The following is a 23,260-nucleotide window of genomic DNA, read 5'->3' as shown; positions in this document are numbered from 1 at the left end:
CACCCTGTGCTGAAGTATTTTTGTGTCTTCAGTCTCTAGTTGCTTGTTTGGCAAGCCCATAATGAAGAAATTAAATTGCATGCCAAACAGTAAAAGGGCCTGTCATATTCCTAACATGTCAGATCTTTGTGTTTGCCTACTATGGGTTTTAAAACTACAGTGACTAAATGGATGTTGAGTTTCACTGCTTACCTTGGTGATGCTGGTATTTGTTGTGCGAGGCAGTGACAGGATGTCAAATTCAATCCTTCCCTTGCTGGTGAAAAAGTTATTTTTATTGGAAGTGGCCTGCTACTTTTACCTCTGATCAGTCACGTTTTGTGATTTTTCTACCATGTTTCTGTCTTACAGGCAAAAGATAAAAAGGGAAAAGTCAAATTATGAACAGGGCTAGGTTGTTGCTATACCAAAAGCTGGGCCTAACCTTGATCATATAAAGTTTATTCTTTTGTGCTTACATGTGTACAACAGAGAATTTCTTCTGGTCTTATTTTCTCATATACTCTTTATTTTGTCTTTTAGTTCACTCCCAGTCAGCAAGTCATGTTGAAAATTAGGTTGGAAGTACCTATTTTGAATATTAAAGGGAAAATGTTAAAAAAAAAGGGGTAGTTGTTATAAATGTATTGTGGGAGATCCTTTGCATCGCAGATTGTTAAGTCTGTGAGATAAAAAAATTTTATCATATCAGAGCATAGTGAAAATTAACTTGATATTATTCCATTAAGATCAGTTCTTTTTTGCTTGAGTGGGCAGTGATTTTAATTTAAATTGTCCTTCAGTGTAAGGAAGAAGAACCTAAACTGATTATCCTGTCACCAGATTTATCAGGCAAAAAGAACAGTTTGTAGTAGATGTGCCTTTTGAACTGCCCTAGGAAGAAGTTTGCATTTTTAGAAGAATATTGTGTTTGCCTTTGTGTAGTACAAGCTATTGCAAATACTTAGAAATTATTACAGGGAATTTCTATAGACTATTAACAGGAAATTCTGGCTTGGCACAGGCTTAGGCTGGATAGAGTGTGAAGAAGCTTGTACCGTCTGAATGTTGCCTAATGGGACAAAGTTGAAGCACTTTTGATTCTTTGATAGAACTGTATCTGTTTCTACTCAGTTGCTTATTGTGTGTCCTTCAGATGTACCTCACAAGTGCACTTTAAAATACCTTTTTTCACGTACCTTGTCAGGTAAAGTCTGCAGTTCAAGGCATCCTCGCAGATATGAAAACTTACTCGTGTGCTGGAATGGATCTGTCTTGCAGAAGGAGTCCTTTGTTCTTAGAGGTAGAAAGGCAAAACAGCACCGAGACTGTAGGGGACTGTGGATGATTTGGGATGATGGAGCAGTGGCACCACTTGTAATTACTGTGGAGATTATCTCAACCCAGACAGAGAGACAACTCTGTTCTCTGTTGCAGTAGGCTGATAAAGTTGACAAAGGAAGGGTAACTAACTGGTAATAACCTGCAACAGAGCTTTATGCCCAGCTTCTTGCTCCCTAGTAGCAGTAACAGGTATCAGTTCATTCACAGCATTCCCTCTTTAGTTCCAAATGGTCAAAATACCCACATATTTTAAGACGTTATGAATGAAGGCACTTAATTTGATTCATTACACTGGTTTGCAAGCTAAAATGCAAAACTTGCATCAAAGATTTGCACTGAGCTGTAATATTATATCTTTTGATGCAATTAAATATTAATTTGTCATTTCTTGTATGTGTTCTTATACTGATTCCTAAGACTAAATCATGTTTTGCTATACTGTTTTAAATGATTTAGCTAATCCTTGTTCAAGGAGGTAAGATGTTTTGGTTGGTTTTTTCTTTTCTGTAATATGTCATCTGGATGTCTCAGTTATGCCACTGCACGTGATGCATGCCTGTGATGGGGAGAATTATTTATTTTTCTGGGGTGCCAGGGGACCCTTTCTAATTTAGTCAGAGCAATTTGAAAAATGAAAAGGGTACTGACACTGTTGTAGCTATTTTTGATGCAATGGTTATGTGATGATCTTCCTCAAGGACAGACACTTTTGTGTCTGACATTTTTATCTCATTTACTAGCAATTTGTAAAATACTGTCATGGTATATAGCCAGCAACTGGTCTGAAGAACCATATTAATAATAAAATTTGCATTCTTAGCCATTCCATGTGGCTGGTCTGGAAATCCCAGAAGAGCTTCATAACTATTGCTTGGCCAGTTGACTTTGCACCATGGGCTCCAAGGTATCTGAGCTATTATTAGGCTTCTCAACAGGAAAATTCAAAGCTGTCCATTGCCTATGTGGAGGGAACTTGGAAAGGATTGTCCTGGTAGACATGAAAGTAGACATGGGGTTAGCTGTGCTGGTGGCACACAGCTGAGTAATTTGGGATTTGTCCAGGAGGCAGTTTGAGCTGCTGCTTACCTATTTCTGCTGTGAACTACTGACTTCCATACCTCCTTCTCCCACTGCGGTGCAGAACCTTTCCCTTTTGTCAGGGAAGTGGTCGAATTTGGAGTACTTTAAAAGATTTAAAATTTTAACCCTTTCTTCTTAGTTAACCGGCCCACCAGCTAGGCCTGTTTCATTTAAAAGACCTCATCTGTTGTGTGATCCTGGTGGCAGGACATGCCTGAGCTTCGGGTTATCCTGCCTTGAGGAGTGATACCATAGGGATATGTTAAAATACTGCCATCACCACCTTTAGCTTAGTTACTGTGATCAGCACCACTCTGCTGGCAATAGGAGGCCTCTCAGCTGAGCAAGGATGAACAGGGACTTGGGAGCCAATTTTGCTGACAGCTGTTACATTTTACAGAACATTAATTGTCCTTGCACGGTGTGTACCTGGTGGGACGTGCAGGAGAGATGCAATGAGAAAAATTCTAAGTAGTGCATTGACGTTAAAATTGTTTAATCTGATTCACTGAAGATTTAGGCCAGTTTTTAATAGCAAAACTATGAGAATAAGAAAAAAGTCTCAAGACTTCAATGTTTTTATTTTCTCTGACCTCATCTCTGCCCCTCTCCTCCCAAAGAAAAATGGCAATTAAGAAAAGACTCAACACATTTGGCCTTTTAATCAGCGTCAAATATATTTAAAGTGGAATTTAAGGTGAAGAGCCCTGAGAAGTATTTTTCCCACACGTTGCTGAACACAGATCAGTCTGTTTAGTCAACCAATAAATAAAAATATTGCCTGCAAAACAGCCTGAAATTAAGACATCATAGCACACCCAAACTGAGCGAACTATGTCTGCATACAGAGTAACAACAAGCACGTACTTTTCTGAAAGTACATATTTGAACTGGAAGGAATATCTGAAACTGGAAAGAGAGCATAAGAAATACAAAACCTATTTCCACAGTACTACGGGGCTTTTTGTTAAAAATCAGAAAACACAGGCTTTATTTAAAATCTGGTTTCAGATATGAGGTAAATTTGGAACAGTCAGTGGAGGATGGAAATTGGGAGGGGGAAAAGCAGGGGCAGATCAATAATAAATTTTGTAAAAACTCTGTTTTCATGTAATTCTAGTCTAGTACTGATGGGAGCATAAGAGAGAAAGCAGGAATTTCTGTTCAGAACCAGGGATTCTTCTGACCCAGAGTGTGTCTCTGATTGTGGGCAATACCAGATACATCAAATAAAAATTGAGGGATTCTCACTCATGGGCATGTAAAACAGGTTCACTCCAAATTTTGTCAGAGATTAATTTAATGGTAAGAAATGAACTTGTCCTGTACTGGCCTGTGTCAGTGGGGGCCTTCTGGATATCAAGCAGGTGCCTGATCTTGCTTCACTTCCAGATTAAAAAAAAACCACAAGCAAACCCCCACTTAGGGGAAACCATTCCTTCATTTATCTTTGGGTATGTATGCAAAATAATATTTTTCTGTTCTAAGGTTTCTTTTTAATTATATGTTCGTTGTTCCTACATTATAAGCAGTTCTAAGGACCTCACCTCCCCTTCTCTCTCAAAAAACTCCAGTTGTTCTCTTCATATTCTCTTCCTGTAATGAGCTTCCCATCCCCGCCATAATTTCTGTGAGCTGCCTTTACCTGTATTTCAGTCATAGGCTACTTGAACCACAAGTTGCATTTTTCTAAGAATTTAAAAACTAGTTTCACGTGAAACTTTTTATTTATTTTGGGGCCTTTGGAGGTGTCCTGCCTAGAAGAGCTTCATTTTTCAGTCACCTTTAGTTCTTACAGAAATTAGTTTATGTTGTAGTCACTATGACTCCTTTGTTAATAACCTCAGAGTAGAAAAGTGGCATGTGAAGGTCAGAAGTCTCAGTAATGTCGAATCAGCCTAGCGAATGCAAATTTATATGTACTTGCTATCTTATATGAATAAAATTGGATTCACATCAAAGCACATACCATTACATCCTATGTCATTAAGGTCTTGTCTGCCTTTAAAAATACTAGCAAATACACATTCTTTGTGAATATATTAGTTAATGAAGGTGATTATTAATGGGAATCTGTTAAATTATCTAAATATCTGCGTGCTTTTTTATGTGAATGTGTATAAACATACAGATGTGTATGTATTAATATAGGTATGTATATGTATGTGATTAGTGTACATATTGATGTACTTAGACATATATGCATATATTAATGCAAAGAAGTTAGAAACCATTGCACTCAATAATTTTAAACAGTGATCAATATCATAAATAAGGAAGTCTTATTCCTCTGTGCATGTGTGTGTGTGTGTGTATTAATTAGAAATGGCTTTTTCCATTTTTGCGTGGTTCAAAATAAAATAAAATATAAATGCTCAATGACTGGGAAGCCTGTCAGTATGTGCCATGCCACTGATGTAATACCAAAGCAAAACACATGAAGAGTTGTGGAATTCCCATTTGTTTTTCTGTATCTAGAGCATTATGTGATGGTTCTGATGTCTTTGATGACCTTGTGGTTGCGCAAGGTCCGTCCACCGCAGGAAAGCAGATGCAGAGATTTGATGGACTGAACAACATCAGCCCTTCAAGCAGTGCACTCTGTCAGTGCCTGCCTGCCTGCTCATTTGCACCTCAAGCGAGATGAAAGTCAGTGTTGTACTAATCAATTTGCTTCTGCATTTGTGCCAGTTTATTCTTAAGGAAGGGTTTGTGCTTTCTCCTGTTCTAGGAGAAAGAGTCTCCTGGGAAGCTCAGCATCTCAAAGCAGAGCAAACAGTGCTGGTCTGTCACAGACATGTTTGTGATCTGTGAGCTTCAGCATTTATTTGCATCAAGTTATGATTTGTTTTGTGAATAACCTCACTGACATCAAGGTAACTATTTGCAGAGAAAGGTACACTGTTTAATGTGAGCGTGGTTGGCAGAGTCTGGCCTGTGGTACTTTGATGCCCTCAACAAAATGCTCCTGTCATCATGGGAGCTGACATGGTGTCACAAAAAATCACAGCTTGAATCTAGCTTCTCTCTTGACTGGGACGTGGGTGGTTGTTTCTGGAACAGATAAAAAGTTCTCCTGTTGTTTGAAATACAGATACTCAGGTACTGCAGAAAGATGCTCAAATTAGAACTGTTTTCACTGATTTTTTTATATTAAGCCTTAGTCTATACCCTCTTCTCTCACTTTTGCTGAAAGCAGAGGACATTGCATCATGAAGTGCTGTCCAAAACTCAGATGGGCAGTGAACAGGTGGTACATTGTTTGTCAGGCTATTTCAGAGCATGGAAACCATTTGTCCAGTTTTAGATTGCTATTGCTAGCAGTGTGTCTTTTAGTTGTGAGAAAGAGAGGAGGTTATTTAAAACCTCTTAGGCGACTCCTGTTTGCCTTTCAGAGCTTGCCAAGTGGGATTTAAGAAGGAATGCTTACAGATCACAGGCAGCTTCCCCTGAATCTATTTCATGGGATTCTCATTTATTTCCAATGTGAAACATTGGAAAGAGCTTGCACAGCAATTCAATTCAGTGAGACATTCACGGATGTACTCTGGAATGGGTATTTGGAGTTCAAGCACAGTGAGCAAGATGGATGAAGAGGTGATTCTGATTTCTTTTATGTATTTCATTTATATAATTTCTCCACAGCCTGCTTTGATGTAGTGTGTCCAGGACTCCAGGAGCGTGGAGCTGGTGTGTGTTAAAGCTGATCACCCCTCCAGTGTCTCTGGAGTCAGGGTAAATAAGGCAGAAGTCAGTGATGGGCCCTTAAACACAGAAGCTGCCCTACCAAAATATAGCACAATAAATTTGCCAGTGGAAGGGTGATACAGAGGTAAACAAGCTGATGGTAATGCCTAGTGGTAACACTGAGTCACCAAGATACCATTTAAACTTTCTGGAATAAGCTGAAAGATGTGATTTTTCTGGCTTCTTCTAATGAAGTATTACATCTGAGATTCCAAAGTGACTGGAGAATATAAGTGGTCAGTGATTTTGGAGAGGAATAGGCCAGGGAAGGAGCTCTTGTTGTGTAGGAGCACTTGGATATCCTCAGGAGAACAGAAAGATATTTGACCTCACAAACCTTCAGCTTTTTCTCTTCCCCAGTTCACCTGCTGCCACGTGTTGGCTGTACAGGGCTAGACATATATATCCACATGGGCTCAGGAACTCATGTGGCCACAGTCCGTTTATTCAGCTGCCAGTTTGATGGCTGTGCCTGCAAAGAGGATGAAGCAAATAGGCAGCTGAGCTGCAGTCTTCCCGTGGTACACATTTCTGCATTTGCTCTAGATCTGGAAAGTGAGGACTTTTCTTGGTGAATTCCTGTTTAAGATTTCAGAATATGTCTTCATCCTATGTTGAGATGCAAACAAATGCTGTCATTTCTTCCATAGCATTTGGTCTTAATTAAGTTCATTAACATGTTTATCTAACCCCTTCACTTAGAAGTCTCTTAGTTGTATTGAACAGAAAAAAAATTCTCAGTTGCTGTTCTGTTTCTAAAGCTATTGTGGTTTGCCAATAAGATTTTGCAAGTAAGATTTGCAAGGTAAGGTTTACAAGTAAGATTTCACAACAAACAGCATCCAACCTGCTAAAACATTCAATGATTTTCTTTACTTGTTGTCTTTCAACTTTGCAACAGAATCATAGAGTCTTAGAATGTTAAGAGTTGGAAGGGACCTTAAAGATCATCTAGTCTCAATGCCCCCTAGTCTACAACACCTCCCACTAGAAGAGGTTGCATAAGGCTTTTTCCAACTTGAACACTGCCAGGGTTGGGGCATCCACAATGAGCAATCTGTTCCAGTATCTCACCACCCTCACAGTAAAGAATTTCTTCCTAATATCTAACCTAAATTTGCCCTCTTTCAGTTTGTACCCATCTTGAAGCTGTAAATTTACGACTTTGGAATACAGGAGATTGCAATAATGACTACGTACCTGTTGGGCAGAAATATTCCAGATACAGAAGTTGAATTAATTCCGTTAGATGGACGATAATGCTTCTGGTAACGAGCAAGGAAGTAATTCAGTCCTCAGCAGAAATGTCTGTGTTTCAATATATCTCAAGCACTAGTATAACAGTATTAGAGGTAGCTGTTGCTGTGCATATATTTTTTCCCCAAAGTCTTTCTGTAGATAAAAGAGATGAAGTAGAGAATGAGTAAAGACTTCTGATTTTAAATAGCTTTCTTTCAAAACGTAAGCCTATTTTAGTCTTGTGAATGTACTGCTTAAACTTTGGGAATGGTGCGTTTGTGTAATTATTAGTGAAGTAAGAGACACACAAAGTGTGCTAGCAGGAAACGTGTGCATATTTTTTTATACGATAGGACATTATACCAGTCTTGTAATTTTTCCTCTTTAATTGGTGTCAGTAAGACATTTGGCAGCTTAGGGTGGGGGTTTTGTACATTTTTGTATGTGCTTGGTTGGATTTTTATTTTTTTTCCTTCACCTACAAGACTTGTTTTGGTAGGAAGAGATGACTTATTTTAAAAGAAGTGTCATCAAACTTAGCAAGCAAAATGTATTTTTACAGTGATCCCGTGGATCATATTGCCATTAGTCTTCAATACCAGTGTTAATGCTTGGTTTGGGGCTTAAAAAGATAGGTCTGTAATTATATGTGGTGAATGCAGCACTACAGATCCAAGACTATGTTTTACTTGTTCTGAAATAGTGAGGAGAGATGTCATGTGAGTTAAGATGTAGTATATCAGAAACATTTTTCGTTGTTCACTGCTTGGCTTAATTCAGCGGAGATTTTGGAAAGGTCAGGTATTTCCACCTGTGATCCTGCAGCTGGCACCCACTGTGCAGCATTCCAGAAAGAAAAGAAATATATTGCCTGCCAGATGTAATACTGTGAAGACGAGGAGAAGCTTGGACCTTATCTTAGAATAAATTTCAAATACTGGTGTTCTGAAAAGGATAAAAGAATCGCTACAGCTGTGCTTATTGCCAATCTTGAGATTGTATTATTGTGACAACCTTTCAGATGAGGATTATTTTCCCTTTTTTTGAATGCAAAGATATATGGGTTTGAAAAACAGTAAAAAACCCTCTTCTTTTTTTCCTCATTAGATCCTTCAGATGATGAAGCTATTGAGAAAGCAAGTGATAACAAGACCGCAACACATCAAGATTCAGATTCCAAACCTGCTGTGAAAAAGAAAAGAAAGCAGGTTTGTAAATTTAGTGATTGTTTAGAGCACAAAGATAATAATGCATAGAGAAACAGAAACCTCCTGTTGTTCAGTAAAGGGACAGTTCTCTTCACTCTTTATCTGACCTGTTCATGTAATAAGATTTTTAAAAATTATTTTGCCTTGTTTAGATGTGATCACATTCAAGTACATTTCAATAATAACTTCACTCTTGTTTTGTGTGAATTGAGGTGGCCAGGCAACAAAGTGTCTGTCTAGTGATAAAAGCCTGGATAGTGCTACTGAGTGTCCTACCCTATAATTTTTTCCTTTTCCCTGCACACACAAAGTCTAGAAAGCTATATTTATATGTTGTACAACTTGTCTGCCCAAGCATGTCCCCTGTGCAAGATTCAAGTGAAGAAGAATTCAGGTCCTACACGAATTGATGTTTTCTTACCCTTGCACTGCTAAAAACTTCATTTAATCACAGTAGGAACTGTGTTGTTCAGCATTACATGGAGTATGCCAAAGAAGAGGCAGCATCGAGAAAAAAAACCATCTAGAAGTCAGATGACTTTAAGAAGTTTCTTGTTTGAAGGTAAATCTGTTCTACCTTCCTGACACCATATGGGAGAATCAACTGAGTGGCTGTCAGAGAGCTAAAATTGCTTTGGAAGCTATCTCTCCTTGAGGTTATAGATATTAATTTTGACCTCTAGGTCAGTAGTAAATTCACTACGTAATGCCTAGGCAATTGCCCAAGTGAAAACCATTTGCAGGGGTGTTCTTTTTTTGTAACAGAGAAGTGTAAACAACATGGCAGCAATTACAATGCTTTTGGGTGTCTTTCCAAGGAGACCAAAGGTGAAGTGATCCAAATATCTGAACTAGTTCAACGTTTTGATTAGGAAAGAGAACCAAGCAATACAGGAGAAAGCTGTATTGACTTTGTACATGCTCTACCAGGGGATCAGGTGCTGAGGACTTCAGCTTGGTGACAATTCTTATGGAGCCAGTTTCATCAACATTATTTTCATTTAAGCATTTAGAAGTAAGTTAAAACACTTTGTTTGGGGAAGTTGCTTGACTCTTTTTATGAGAACATTAGAAAGGAGTAGCCAACGCAAGATACTTGCCAAGGTGTCCTGGGACTGCTCAACTGTAGCAGGACACCTGCCACAGCTGTTTCTGTCATATAAAGAATATCAGTCTGCATTTTGGAATCAGGTAATTTGATGTTTAGACACGGAACTACAAGAGGGATGTGCTTTATGGCAGCTCAAAGTCATGGACGTGTTACTGTCCTTTAGAGCAAAACACTTGCAAAATCAGAGGTATTTATGAAAAACTAGTAGTTTTGTAGTTCTAGTGCGTATAACAAACACCATTTTACTCATCCATGCCTTATTCACAGGCTGGAAGCTGTTCTGCAGTGGACTTGGAACCTTAAAGCCAGTCACGAGACAAACAAATAAGATTATGAACATTTATGTTCCTAGTCTGCAGGCTGTCCTCAGGCTTACAATGAACTGAATAATTTGTCTCCACTCTGAATGACACATTGATGTGTTTACTTTGTTTCAAGATCCAAAAGTCAGAGTATAGGGCTGACTTAGAATGTAAACTTTCACACACGTGCAAGAATGTTTTCACTCTACATTTGAATTTCCAGTAACTTTGGCAACATGTAAAGAAAAAAATATGTTAGAAACATAATACAGGAAATATTTTATGTTCTGTCTGGGATTAACAAACAAGGAATTTATGACATTTTAGTTCATAAATCAGTGGTCTCGGCACAAATTTCCTGTTTTCTGCATTTTAAGAATTTCCATGTAAAAATAGCATAAAAACACAGAGCACAGGGGAGCCATGTCGAAAAGCAGTTGGTTGTCTGCTCTGTGTCTTGCATAAGAAAAGTATGCAAATGACCTTTTCTTAGGGGTGGCATGCAGAGAACTATTTCATGAGTAGGTAGGCAGTGAACATTTGGATAAGGGTCAGAAGTTCAGTCTAAATCAGATGCTGAAATACTTTAAACTGCAGATCATCAAAGATGTGTAAGTTTACAGCTATTCACAACCATGAAGTTTATCTTTTTCTTATGGCATGATTTTTAATGTCTGAATAAAGAGGAGTTATTATTGCTGGGCTAATAATATACTGTGTCTAAATATATATATATTCAGTGTAAAGGAGGTAATTTTGAATCTTAACATGCTTCTCTAAGGAAGCAAGGCTTTGACTACAAGCCTGCTTTGTACTTGTATTGTCTACTGTGTGCTTCTGTTGCTGTTGAAAGGAAGGGTTACGTACTGCCTTCAAAAAAGAAGCCATGGTATTTGGTGATACTTTTAAACATCTGAATGAAGGGTTAGCAGTGAGAAAATTTTCTTCTAGAGAAAATTTTTCAGTTCTGTTGCAGGTTTCATTCTTTTCTCATGCAGATACCAGCTGGGAGTGTTTTGCAGAGTTATGTAAAACAGATCACAATGTGTATGAAGGGACAAATGGGCCCAGAGTGAATGAGTGACATTTTTCAATATGCTGATAGCACTGCTAGGATAGGGAACCATCACACTTAACCAGAGGACAGAGATTCAGGTTGGCTCCTTTCTGATTTTTTGGTTGATTGTTAGTATCCCCTGACTAAATCAATCCAAAGACTTGTTCTCTGCATAAAATACGATGCTGAAAATAGAATTTATTATTAAAACACCTGGCAAGTGGTCTTTGAGTATCTATGGACAGCTGGGATGCGTAAGGGTAGAGGAAAGGGTAGCTCTCTTTCAGTCTCAATGTCTGGGAATGCTAATGGTAGGGATAGGAGTGAAGAAACATATGATGGTGTTTTAAAAGCACTTGAATCAGAGTCAGGACAGAGATTTTTAAAATAGAAACAAACCAAGAATAAACCAAAAACGCTTATGTTAACCCTGGAACAAGTTTGTTAGTTGAAGTGAATTTCTTCTTGCAGTCATTCCCTTGATTTCTGGTGAAGATAACATCTGTTTATACCTGAGAAGATCACAGTGACAGATCTGTTGTTGGGGCAAGATATGGTCCCTATCTCACCTTCTCCTGGGTATTGATCCGGGCTGTGCTACATTCCAGCCCTGGTTGTAGAGTGTTTTGCTGGCTGTAGTCAGTCCCCAGCCAAATCTTCTCTGGTAGTTCTGAAGTTTCATTTCATTCCTCAACCAGTTGCAGGGTCATTCCTGTACAATACTACAGCCTTTGCAAGTGCAATGAGTCTGGTTGCCTCATGGCACAGAAAGCAGGAGCAAGCAACAGGACATTCGTTTGTGTTGAGCATGGTGGTTACCTGTTTTTATATCTAACTTAGGGGAGTTAGGAGAAAAAGGGTACAATAGGCATAATATGAGCAATTAGTCTTCAAAACATGCTTCTGATAAGGATATGAGAGTGGACTTGGAAAGGCACAAATGTGCTGGGTAGGGTCATGCAATACCAGTTGTTGTGAAGTGTCCTCCTGTTAAAGAGGGCCCAGAAAGGCCCAAATACTCTGACCCTCTTGACCTACTTGAAGCGACCCTTTAACAAGGGAACAAATGAACATCTTCTCTGGCTTTCAGCTAGGTTCCCTATGCTGCTGATACTTTTCTTTCAGGCTTTCCCCAGGGAATAGCACTGGCTTTGGTGTTCCTAAGCTTTTTAATGCTCCGTGTGATGAGTCTTCTCTACATTTTCTCACAAGAGCAGATTTTTCCAGCCAAATGCATCCTAATATCAGGGAGCTTTTTCCTGCAGCTCAGCCTATTTTCCCATTATTCTTTATCAAGTCACTTGTTAAACTCCTCGGTGTAGATTAATTTGCATTTCCATGAGGTGAAAGTCCCCAAGAAGTCAAAAGAGAATTACTATGCTCAAAACAAGGAAAGCCTGTGCTTTGCTTCCTCTGTTTTGGACAATTTTCGGTGGATAAGGACAAATCCTATCCCTGGATCATGTGAACAGTGACTCTGGTACAAATGGACCAATTCAGCCTGTTTACTCAGGCACAAAAGAGGGTTAGTGATAGCAGCATGTGTTGAACTATTCTGAAATGCAGCATGTATTTTTATTGTGTGCATCTGACCCTACCTGCTATGAGGAGACAAAGCAAGACCGGGATAGGACAAATTTGAAACACGTTTTCCTAAATTTTACATTACAAGTGTAAAAGGAAATCCAGAGCAAGATTGTTTCCAATTAATCTCGCCCAGTTCCATGCTGTCTTTTACCATCTGCATGCTCACCTTAGACCCAGCTATTTTAGAACACTACTGGCAAAGTTTAGAAAAACTACCACACACAATAATAGAGCTTAAAAATATAAAGTTTGTGATAGGTTTTGTTCATGTTTTCCTCATGCTGTTTTTTTCCAAGTATCAAAACCTGCTTTTTACCACTTTATGGAACTAAAACTATACCCTGAATGTTTCAACTTTCTGTTCTCTTACTCCCCTCTTGGTTACAACAGCAATCTCAATTCCAAAATTACTTCCTACACATGTAACTGTAAGAATTTGATCCCTTCTACAGGTGGAGAAGTTTGGTTTTATTTGTTTTCCCCTAACCCAACATTATGGTTTCTGTATCCCCTCTTACCTCCCTTTGGTGACTTTTTTTCTTACTTTTTTTTTTTTTTAAATTTGCTTTGCAGCCTACAGAGTGTTTTCTGAGTCAGCCTGAAGAAAAACAAGAGACCACTGTAAAGGCAAAGAGGAGAAAGAAGGTATGTTCTAGAGTGTGTTTGGGGACTGGACAGTGGGTGTATGTATTACAAGATTCATAATTGAGACAACCTCATAATGGTGAAAAGTAATATGGTCATAATGTTGCATCTTCTTTTAGAGGAGAATAGAAATTCCTGATTTTTAGACCTCGCTCAAAATACCTATTCCCAACCTAAACTTTGGCATTGTGTCAAGGGTTGTACATGCCTGCACCCCACTTGCAAAGGTTGGCACACCAGAAAAGTGTGACTGTGTCAGAGGAAGGTGAAATTTCAGTTGCTGTAGAATCTGACCCCGTTCCAGCTGCTGTTACATCCTTTTAGCCAAAAGCTGCCCTTGTTTGCTCTTCTCCTCATAACATAATTATATAAATAGATACTCTGTATTGTCCCTCTGGCCATGCTCCATCCTCACCCACGACATCCAACACACTCTGCAGCCTAAATGGCGATTATATGGCACCAGGCAAGTTAATTGTCTTTTAGGACAGACTGTAAATAGTTGGCTCCCTCACAAGGCTGAGAGGTGGCCTTTTTATGTTATGTCAGGCCTCTTAGTCATCTAGAGAATGGGAAGAGGGAAGAGTGGGATTTTGTTTTAAATGCGGCTCTGGCAGAAGTGACCGTGATATTTACTGCACTGCTGCTGGAGCAGGGGCATCCCATGGCAGAAGTTGGTGAACTGACTGAACAAAAAGACCCCATTCTCAGGCAAACACTTAGTTACACCTTTGGTTTCAGTGGGGCCAGGCCACTAAGTTGACATAGACAGCGAGTCAAAAAATCCCATTAGGTTGATCTATGGTTTCCAAACAAAATACTCTCTCCAAAAATAAGGAAGATGCTTTTAAGCATCTGGAATGAATTGGAAGAAAAATAATAAAACTATCTGCATAAGGAACATTTCCCCACAGCTCTTCTTGAAGAAAGAGAGTTTGCTCAGGTGTCCTTGCTCTTGCTCTTACAGAATTTCTCATTAATATTGGGCTTCTCACCTCCAGAGGGTCATAAGTTTCCTGAAGGAGCCAAATGGCCCAATGAATGATGTAATGGTCCTGTGGAACAGCATCTTACACTGAATTACCAAGTAAAATGAGCCTGATAGTTCTATCTTACTGCCTGCAAGAGGTTCACAAATGTGGGTCACTTGAGAGGCAGGTTGTGGGACAGGGGATGGAGAAAAGCCTTTGTGGTTGATAGGAGGAACAACAAAGAGATTTGGTTGTGGGCCTCCCACAGAGGCTGTCTGTGCTGCAGATGGCCTCTGGTCATTCTTTGGGAAGACCGTTGTTGCATGGCAGAAAAATACAACAGTGATAAAGGAAGGTGAATCTTGGGAAGGAATGCTACAGATTCAAGCACTGTAGAAACCTGCTGAACAGCCAGACATCCTCTGGAAAGTCTTCCAGGGACTGCAGGGGGCTTTGCACCAGGACAAAGGTGGACTGAGAGGAAGGCATAAGCACTTCATCTCCATTTGTCCCACCATCAAAGGTTCACTTGGGGTCTTGCAAACACATAGGTGGCTTTTAGCAGAGGTGGAAACAGTGGCCAAAGTGGCAGATGGCTGGAAGAGGCAACTGCTTACTTTGCTTTTGCTGCTTCAGCTGCCCCCATATGGACCTTCCCTGTTCAGCCTTCTGCCCCTTATGCTGCCGTTATGGGAGCATTTGGGGTGTATTGGGAAAGAAGGAGAGACAGAGTGGTAGGGAATGGAAAAGAGGAGTGAGTGGGTGCTGAGATGGAATGACGGAAAGAGGGATCACGAAAGGTCTGTCCCCTATGTTAAAGTTCCTGCCATAACTCTCTTCAAAATTTCCATTGATCTTTGCTGCCCCAGACCTTAGCCTGCCAAACTGAAGGCACCCACCATCCCTCCAAAGCTGCCACAAATTTTTCCATGTCCAGCACATCTCTGTGAAGTCTCACTTTGCCTCACAAATACATACCCTATTGCTCCATCCTAACCACACTCTTCTGCTCCTTTTCACTTCTGGGCTTATGCTGCCACATGTCCTCATGATGGCAAGTTCAGTTTTGCTTACACAGCTGAGAAACCTTACGCCAGCCTTTCAAAAATTAATCACATCTCAGCGAGAACAAGAGAGGCTTCACATTCTTGTCATTCTCTCCAGGCTGCCTCTGTCCTTGAAACTTTGCTGTTTTCTTACATGCTGACTGATCATTCAGATAAAGGGAACCTTGGGCTATTCTACCCCCATGATCCATTTAACTATGGGAGAAGATACAGCAACACTTTCACTTCAGTGATAATTCAAGACCTGTTATTTACTAACATTCCTAAGGTGTAAAACACAATCATTATGAACTCATATCCAGGTTCTACAAATTATTAGCTTGATTTAAAAATTATACAATTTGGAATAACAAAGTAGCTGATGAACTCTTTCTACTTGACTTCTCGTTTTTTTATTAGCTTTTAAATAATTTTTATCAGCCTGACGTGGTATTCTGTGAATAAAGCTAATAATTCCTTCCAAAACAGATAGATAGTTACTCTGTTTTAATCAAAATATGACCAAATCTTGTATAGTCACCTGATTCCTGTTGTTACAGTTTGAGAATAATAAACTAAATAAATTATTAAAAAAATAATTCAAACTGATACTTAAATGTAGTAATAGCAAAACTCAAAAAACCAGCTTTCAATTATATTTTTGTTGCTCTGACATTTCAGGTGAGTTCACAAGACTTTTTGTGTACAGGCTCCCAGACCATCTCATCAAAGTATCTCAAGTATCTGAAGTCTACATTCCTACTAAAGACAAAGGGAATCTTTTCCCATTATAAGGTGTTTTTCCACTTAAGCTGTAATTAAACAAATACAACTGTATCAAGTTATGGAGGAACATTTATTTATGATGTTGTTAGCTAGCCAAAGAGCAGCAGAAAATATAAAAATACCATACTTAACCCATTTTACTTGTCTTTTTAGAAGAAAATTTCTGATATTCTGCAAAAAACTGCTTCAAAACCTGGTGTCCCTGCAGATCTACAAAATCTGCTCAGTCAGCATTTTGGTGAAAACCGTTCAGTGATTGAAATAGAGGAATTAAAGCTCTCAGGTAACTTATCCTGTATTTAATATATAAATAATGGGTTTTTCGTTATGCTGTTGAGTTCTTTTTGTGCAGCAGAAAAGAGATTTTTGGGACAGATCTTGAGTTGTACTTTTTAATGGAAATATTTTCTTACACTATATATTAATTTGCTGTTTAAGTTGAGATGTCAGTTTCTTTGGAATAAATGTGAGGTTTCTTGGAGTTTCAGAAATGAAACATTGTTTAAATGTGTCCTTTTATTGTAAAGTATTAATTTCTGGAGCTCACTTTCTCATAGAAATTATATGATTCCTAATAGTAGCTTCCAAGATGCTTAGAGAGTGGAACTGTATTTTGTTTCTGAGATTATCTGGGTCAATCCAGATGCGTAATAGGAGGGCTGACAGGAGTAAACCAAGAAATAATGCGTCATCATTCTGACGTGGTTATGAGATGTTTAACACAATGGTTTTTCAAGGAATGGCATTAATTGAAATGGTAATTTTGGTCCACATTGGAAGTGACCAAGTTTTAACCATGGTAAGGACCTTCTTTGTCCCCTGTATTCTGCCTCCAGTTAGAAGCCAGTGATAGAAAAGGCAAAAAGCAGGACAGAGCAGGATTAGCTTTTGTCTGTTGGAGGTTGAATTAGAGATGATGGCAACACTGAACTTCTCTGCCTCTTACTCTGCAGATAGAGACACTGTCTAGTATTTTTTGGCAGTGCTTATGAGGAGCAAACAGCCTGCTAACTAACCTGCATTCACCTTTTGCACTTCTTGAACTATTAGAGACCTTTGCCAAATATAGAAGCTGTCTAGACCAGCAGTACTTCTTCGCTTTTAATGCATAAGCCTGTCTTTCTAGATAAATATGCTCTTCCTTATCACCCATTTTTCTAGGTTTCTATTTCTGTGGGGCAGGTTCAGCTTTCTTGTTGAATCAAGAAAACCTGGAGAAGTTCCATACAGATTGCTTTGAAAAGCTTGTGTTAAGTACTTTTGGTCCTACAAGGTTTTTTGAAAATAATAAATTGCTTTGATTTCTTTCTTATTAGAAGAGCCCTTTGGGCTAGTGAAGTGACCCATTTCCATATGGATTGGATCTTGGGTTGGATGGAGATATTTTTTCTTAATTTTTATGCTGGGCCTTGAAAGCTGTGAGTGCCAAGGAGTTTGTAAACTTGTACAGTTGTCAAGTTGTTCATGTCAAAGCACTAAGCAAATAACAAGCAACTATTTTGGAGTTGTGTGTTCCTGTTAACTGACAAACTGCAGAAGGCCAGGTTTGTAGTCAGCATGGGCTCTTGCTGCAGTCTGGAGCTATGTGTTTCTTTCCCCATTTCTGAAGCTTTCATTTAAAATTGTTGTACATACTTCAATGTTGCTGGACTGTTGGTGAGAAGTCAGGGACTGAAACTTTGTCCTTCAAAACCATCTCTTGAATTGTTCAGTCATTGATGAGACAATGTATTAAGAAAGGCAGCCCCTGTCTTTCCCCACCAGCATCAAGTACATCTTTTAAACATGATTTTTAAAGTAAATCAGCTGCTGATCCCTCAGTTGTACACATTCATTTCCTTTGGAGCTCAAGTCCCAGTAAATGTCAATCTCTGGATTTGATAGGGATCAATGCAAAATAAAAGTTTTTAGCAAAACAACACCCATTAAATGAAAGCTATAATAATGGAGAGTGGCTGTCCTCAAGAAAGTGCACAGACCGGACTTCAGCCAGATGTTAGCTACAAACCACATTCGTCACACTTTCTGTTCCAGTGAAAACCATGGATTGATGCTGTCAGCGTTTGCACAGTGCACCATCCATGTGAACATGAATAACATCTTTAAGAAACCTTTCTAATTCAGTTAAAATATGTCAACAAACATCCCTAGACAGACACCCTGATGTACTGTGCTTCATGATGACAAATATGTAGGTCCTTAAAGACAGAACTGTTAATATTCTGTTAATATTCAGGAGCATGTTGTTCCATCAGGCAAAGAACCCTTTACATCAATAGCGGGTTTTCAGACCATCAAATTTTAATCACCTTCTTAAGAACTTAGGCTGTCTATATAAACAGAAAAGACCTTCAAAGAACCTGTTAGGATCTTGTCTTTCTTCGCTGCCTTTATATGCAGTGAAGTTAAAAGGGCATGTCTGCCACAGAGTGCTTTTAAAAGACTTACTAGTTAACATAGTGACCAGGGAAGAGAAAGTCAGCAGGAAATGAAGGAAGACAAAGGCATTAAATTCAGTGTAGGTGTTGCCATTAGGGCGAATATAGCTATGTAGATCACCACAATGTGAAAGGCCACACAGTAGAACAAACTTACTGACAGGTAGATTATTGGTAGGTTCTTGCATTTACACAGTATGAATTGTCTGGGGGGACATACAAGCGTATTTCATTGTAGGTGCATTGGAGGAACAGTCCAGCACTGTAAGCCTTTTGGCTAAGACTTTTGATTCATTGTGGAAAAGACATATAAAAAAAATATTTTCAGGTATGTGATCACACCTGTGCAGCCCTGTATTCATGATTTCATAGTGGGAGAAAAGAAAGGAATTGCAGTTGAGTTGAGAGATTTTACCTTCATGGATTTAGCCAAGATGAAATTTCAACAAGAAGTGTACATTAATTTTTGTTTCAGAAATGGTAATTTATTGATGATGGATTTTACACAGTTGGGTTTTAATTAATATAACTAGTGGTTATGCTGCAAACATATATTCTTCCTTTGCTGTTAAAATGCATCAACGAAAATATTTTTTCCTTTATGTTTTCAGATTCCTGTTTTTTGCCATCCAATGATCTCACGCACAGTTTTTCTTCATACCTGAAGGAAAGTGAGTTAAAATGTTGATCTGGGTGAGACAAAAGTTGTATGAAAAATATTATTAAGGCAATATTACGGCATTTTTTATCTGTAGCTCCAAATATTGTTTATTATGAAATATTAATCACTTTAAGTGGTTTTTCATATTTTCTTATAACAAGTCTTGTTTTTCTGTCTCTTTTTTACTCTATCTTTTTTTTTTTTTTTTGGTATCAAAATGTTCTGGGGTTTCTTTTCATTGCTAGGGATTATTTGTCAGTAATTTATTGTGGCTTATTAAGTAGGTGTATGTATTGTCTGACAGTAAAAATCCTGCAGCTGTCTGCTGACATAAACCAAGAGAATTTTTATTCTCTTTTATACTTATATAGAATTTCTTGTCTGGTAAATGTTTCTTTTCAGTTGGTTTTCTCTGATACAAATTGCCATATGTGGCAAATGAAGACACATTTGCCTGTCACCTTACAAACTATTGATTATTAAAGCTTATCTAATTTGTTCAGTTATGTGATATTTCTGCATTTTATTTATTTGGGGCGTTTCTTTCTCCAGTTTCTCAGCCGTGACTAAATGTAGAAGTGTTGCCAAAGATCCAGACCTCATAGGAGTCAGCATGTGTGTTCTTGCTGCTGGCTACCGTTCATCATGTACTCCAGTAATTTAAAATTGTGGCATGTAGTACTTTCTCTGTGTGTTCAAGGGCTTTTTCATTGCAGTCTGTCCTAAGTGGGCAAAACTCCGTAGAAACCACAAGGAGAAGAAATCAGTGGTGATGCTGGTTATCTGCAGTTCTGCCCTTCGCTCCTTGGAACTCATCAAGTATGTCGATAGCAAATGTTGTGTTGAGGCTGGCAGTCAGTCAGAGGTTTTGTCTTGGAACCACAGACATAAAGGCAAAACTGGGACACTGTCCTCTGCTAGCCAATAAATTCACTGACTCACACTGATGCAATATCCCTTCCTTCTTTAGACTCTGGGAGTGTGGTATTCAGTTTAGACTGAAGTAACACTCAGTACTTAGGTTGCCTGGAAATGTTACTTTTGTTAAAAACCAAAAATAAAGTGTAACCAAGTTGAGGGAAACATGCAACATGTTATACTTGGGAACAGAATAAATGCAAAAAGCATCAAGATCCACCACTAGGAACCATGACTTTGCATCAAAGGGAGTGAGGGCATGGCATTCCAGGGCCTCAAGTGCCAGTGTGGCCTGAGAGCCTCCAGATCTGTATCAGTGTTCTCAGCTGGCTCTGGGTGACAGTTTTCAGTGTTCCCTGTCCTCTTTTTTTTTGTCTTCTCTCTCTTCTCCTTCTCCTTCTCCTTCTCCTTCTCCTTCTCCTTCTCCTTCTCCTTCTCCTTCTCCTTCTCCTTCTCCTTCTCCTTCTCCTTCTCCTTCTCCTTCTCCTTCTCCTTCTCCTTCTCCTTCTCCTTCTCCTTCTCCTTCTCCTTCTCCTTCTCCTTCTCCTTCTCCTTCTCCTTCTCCTCCCTCTCCCTCTCCCTCTCCCTCTCCCTCTCCCTCTCCCTCTCCCTCTCCCTCTCCCTCTCCCTCTCCCTCTCCCTCTCCCTCTCCCTCTCCCTCTCCCTCTCCTTCTCCTTCTCCTTCTCTCCGAACCGAACCTCTCCGAACCTAACCTCTTCTCTCCTCTCCAAACCTCTCCCTCTCCCTCTTCTTCTCTCCAACCCTCTCCTCTCTGACCCTCTCTTCTCTCTCTCCTCCTCCTTCTCACTCCAGAAGTCTTAATGACTCTGATGAATTAATGTATACATCACAAATTTCATGGTTGTCTTCTGTGTCTTGACCACATTTCCTGTGATTACCTGTCAGTGCCAAATGAGATGCAGAGCTGGGAAGTTTAACTCCATGACACAGACAGAAGCATAGATAAGGCAGATGTGCCAGTAGTGCTTAGCCCCTGCATGCAGAAAGTAGCATCTGAGGCTTAGGTGGTTTATATGTATACTTGTATATACAAACCTCTAGCTTTGCAAATTGAAAATTCAGTGCACTGAATAAAACATGCAGACAAAGCTGTCTTAAGCGGCATTCAGCAAATATTGAATATGTTGTCTCCTGCTTGATTAATACATTACATAGCATTGTTCCTGTGTGCCAAAGCAAAATGTCAGAAAAACACGTCAGGGTTTCCAAAAAATGGCTTTTGGTTAACTAGAATTTGGGCAATCTCTGCAGTAAAGACTGTGGCTGCAGGAAGACTATAAAATGTAGATTGATCCATACACAGGTCCTTCCTTTTGTGTACACACGCATTTGTGCCTGTATCTCAGTAACTGAGTTATTTTTTAGTTAGGATTTGGTGATTAATCAGCTTTGAACTAAGTTAGCTGTGAAAGCATAGGCCATAATTATCAAATATTATCCGAAAAGCTGTCTAAACAATATTGCCCCCTATTGATATCTTCTACTGTGTCTGTCCAGTTGTGGATCCTGTTGATAAGTAGCAAACAAGAATGTACATAGTGTTCAGAGTACAAGCAGGGTTCACTGGTGGGGGACTGTGTGTCTGAAGCATATTGAGAAATGCCAGTTAGTTTTGCTTTCTTCATGTGTGGTCTTAATCCCAGCCCTGATTCATGCATTTCATTGTTCATTTTTTTTTATTGCTAGGTCAATGACAGCGTTTAAAGGAGACTGCAGAGTCCTCAAGTTGTTTGCAAAGCACATAAAGGTAGGGAATTTTAACAGAGCAAATAAACAACTAAATAATGTCATACCATTTTCTTTTAAAATCATTTGACTGTAGTGCCTTTCATATAGTGTTCATATAAAGTTCCTTCCTTTAGATAAAGCTTCCTTTGGTAACCCATTGCTGCAGTGTGAGGAATCCAGCCAAACAGCATCTCCAGTAACTCTGGTGCAGCTCTTGGCAGAATGTAGATGCTTTTGCATGTGCTATGTTTTAAAGATGTTCCACATCCCCATGAAGTGTTCATTCAAGTGCCTTTTGGCTGTTGAAATAGAAGGCTGCACACATAGGTCCATGGAAGCAAACTGTACCAGCACCCACATTTGGATTCTGGCAACTGGATGCCTGGATACCCCATATCCATACCTGTTAGAAAGCACAAGTAATGGGGATGTTGGAAGTAATAAGCGAACACTTGGCCTTAGATATGAATGTTGTCAAACCCACAAATGTCACTTGCTTTATTTCACCTTTTTCCAGTATCTTTATCTTGAAGGACTTCAGAGTTAATTCAAGTTTGTCAGTTTTCCAGAGAATTCGTTTAAATGCTGAAGGAATCTTACTGTTCTCACCTCCAAAAATAGTTGACGCAATAGCAGATTTTCAAAGTTGAAAATGATTGAACTTCTAGAGAAGTGTGATGCCCAGCTGGCTTGTTATATTTCTTTAACTTTCTTCCAGATCTGACAGTTTGAAAGACAAAAAGGATTTGTTACTTGGTGGTATTCTAGAAAGAGATACTATGAAATCTTGTATTTATTTCCAACTCTTTGAAAAGAAATTTTAAAACAATTGTGGGTTTACTCTGTTTTTTTTCTTTCTCTCTTCAAACTAGATAAAGGAACAGATGAATATGTTGGAGAAAGGTGTGTTCCACATTGGGGTTGGAACTCCTGGGAGAGTAAAAGCGCTAGTGGAGCAAGGTAGGAGAACAAGGAGGGTTTTCTCCCTAGATATCTTATATTTGGTCTCATGTGAAGTGAGACTTCAATTGTTTTTGAAGTGCTTAAGTTGACATGCATCTGCTGATTTGGTTACTAAACTGTACAGTTCTGTTTCTCTATTTGTACTGTGTCAGTCAAAATAAGGTCAAGATTCTAGTGGTTGGTTTTAGGATCACTCTAAGCTGACATAAGTCAGTATTAGCAGAGAAAGGCAGAGTAATACTTCCTCACTCCTGCTGGTCAGTGCTCACTTATTCCCCCTTCCTGCTTCATGTGCCAGCCCAAGACACTGTTTGGCAGCTCACAGTGAACTGACCCCAATTAAAACAAAACCAATGTGCACACAAAATCAGGTAATGAGCAGGCAGAGATGGGGGACTTCCTCTTTTGGCGGGAGTACTGATTTATGC

The 23,260-nt window shown here is 39.2% G+C and overlaps 1 protein-coding gene across 8 annotated transcripts in view; it reads left to right on the top strand.

The window, feature by feature from the left end:
• The window catches only part of CMSS1 (cms1 ribosomal small subunit homolog), a 222,359-nt gene that overhangs the window by 192,806 nt on the left and 6,293 nt on the right, over nt 1-23,260 (top strand). For all 8 annotated transcript variants that reach the window (XM_032678563.1, XM_032678564.1, XM_032678560.1 and 5 more), the window contains 7 exons: nt 8,497-8,597; nt 13,228-13,299; nt 16,256-16,385; nt 19,152-19,211; nt 19,918-20,020; nt 21,828-21,888; nt 22,742-22,829. In XM_032678563.1, coding sequence (XP_032534454.1) covers nt 8,497-8,597; nt 13,228-13,299; nt 16,256-16,385; nt 19,152-19,211; nt 19,918-20,020; nt 21,828-21,888; nt 22,742-22,829 — 615 coding nt within the window. The remainder of the gene's footprint in view (nt 1-8,496; nt 8,598-13,227; nt 13,300-16,255; nt 16,386-19,151; nt 19,212-19,917; nt 20,021-21,827; nt 21,889-22,741; nt 22,830-23,260) is intronic.

The sequence above is a fragment of the Chiroxiphia lanceolata genome, chromosome 2, assembly GCF_009829145.1.
Source record: "Chiroxiphia lanceolata isolate bChiLan1 chromosome 2, bChiLan1.pri, whole genome shotgun sequence".
Classification (NCBI taxonomy): Eukaryota; Metazoa; Chordata; class Aves; order Passeriformes; family Pipridae; genus Chiroxiphia; species Chiroxiphia lanceolata.
Note: the sequence above shows the minus strand (reverse complement) of the source record. Positions and strands in the feature narration are given on the sequence as shown.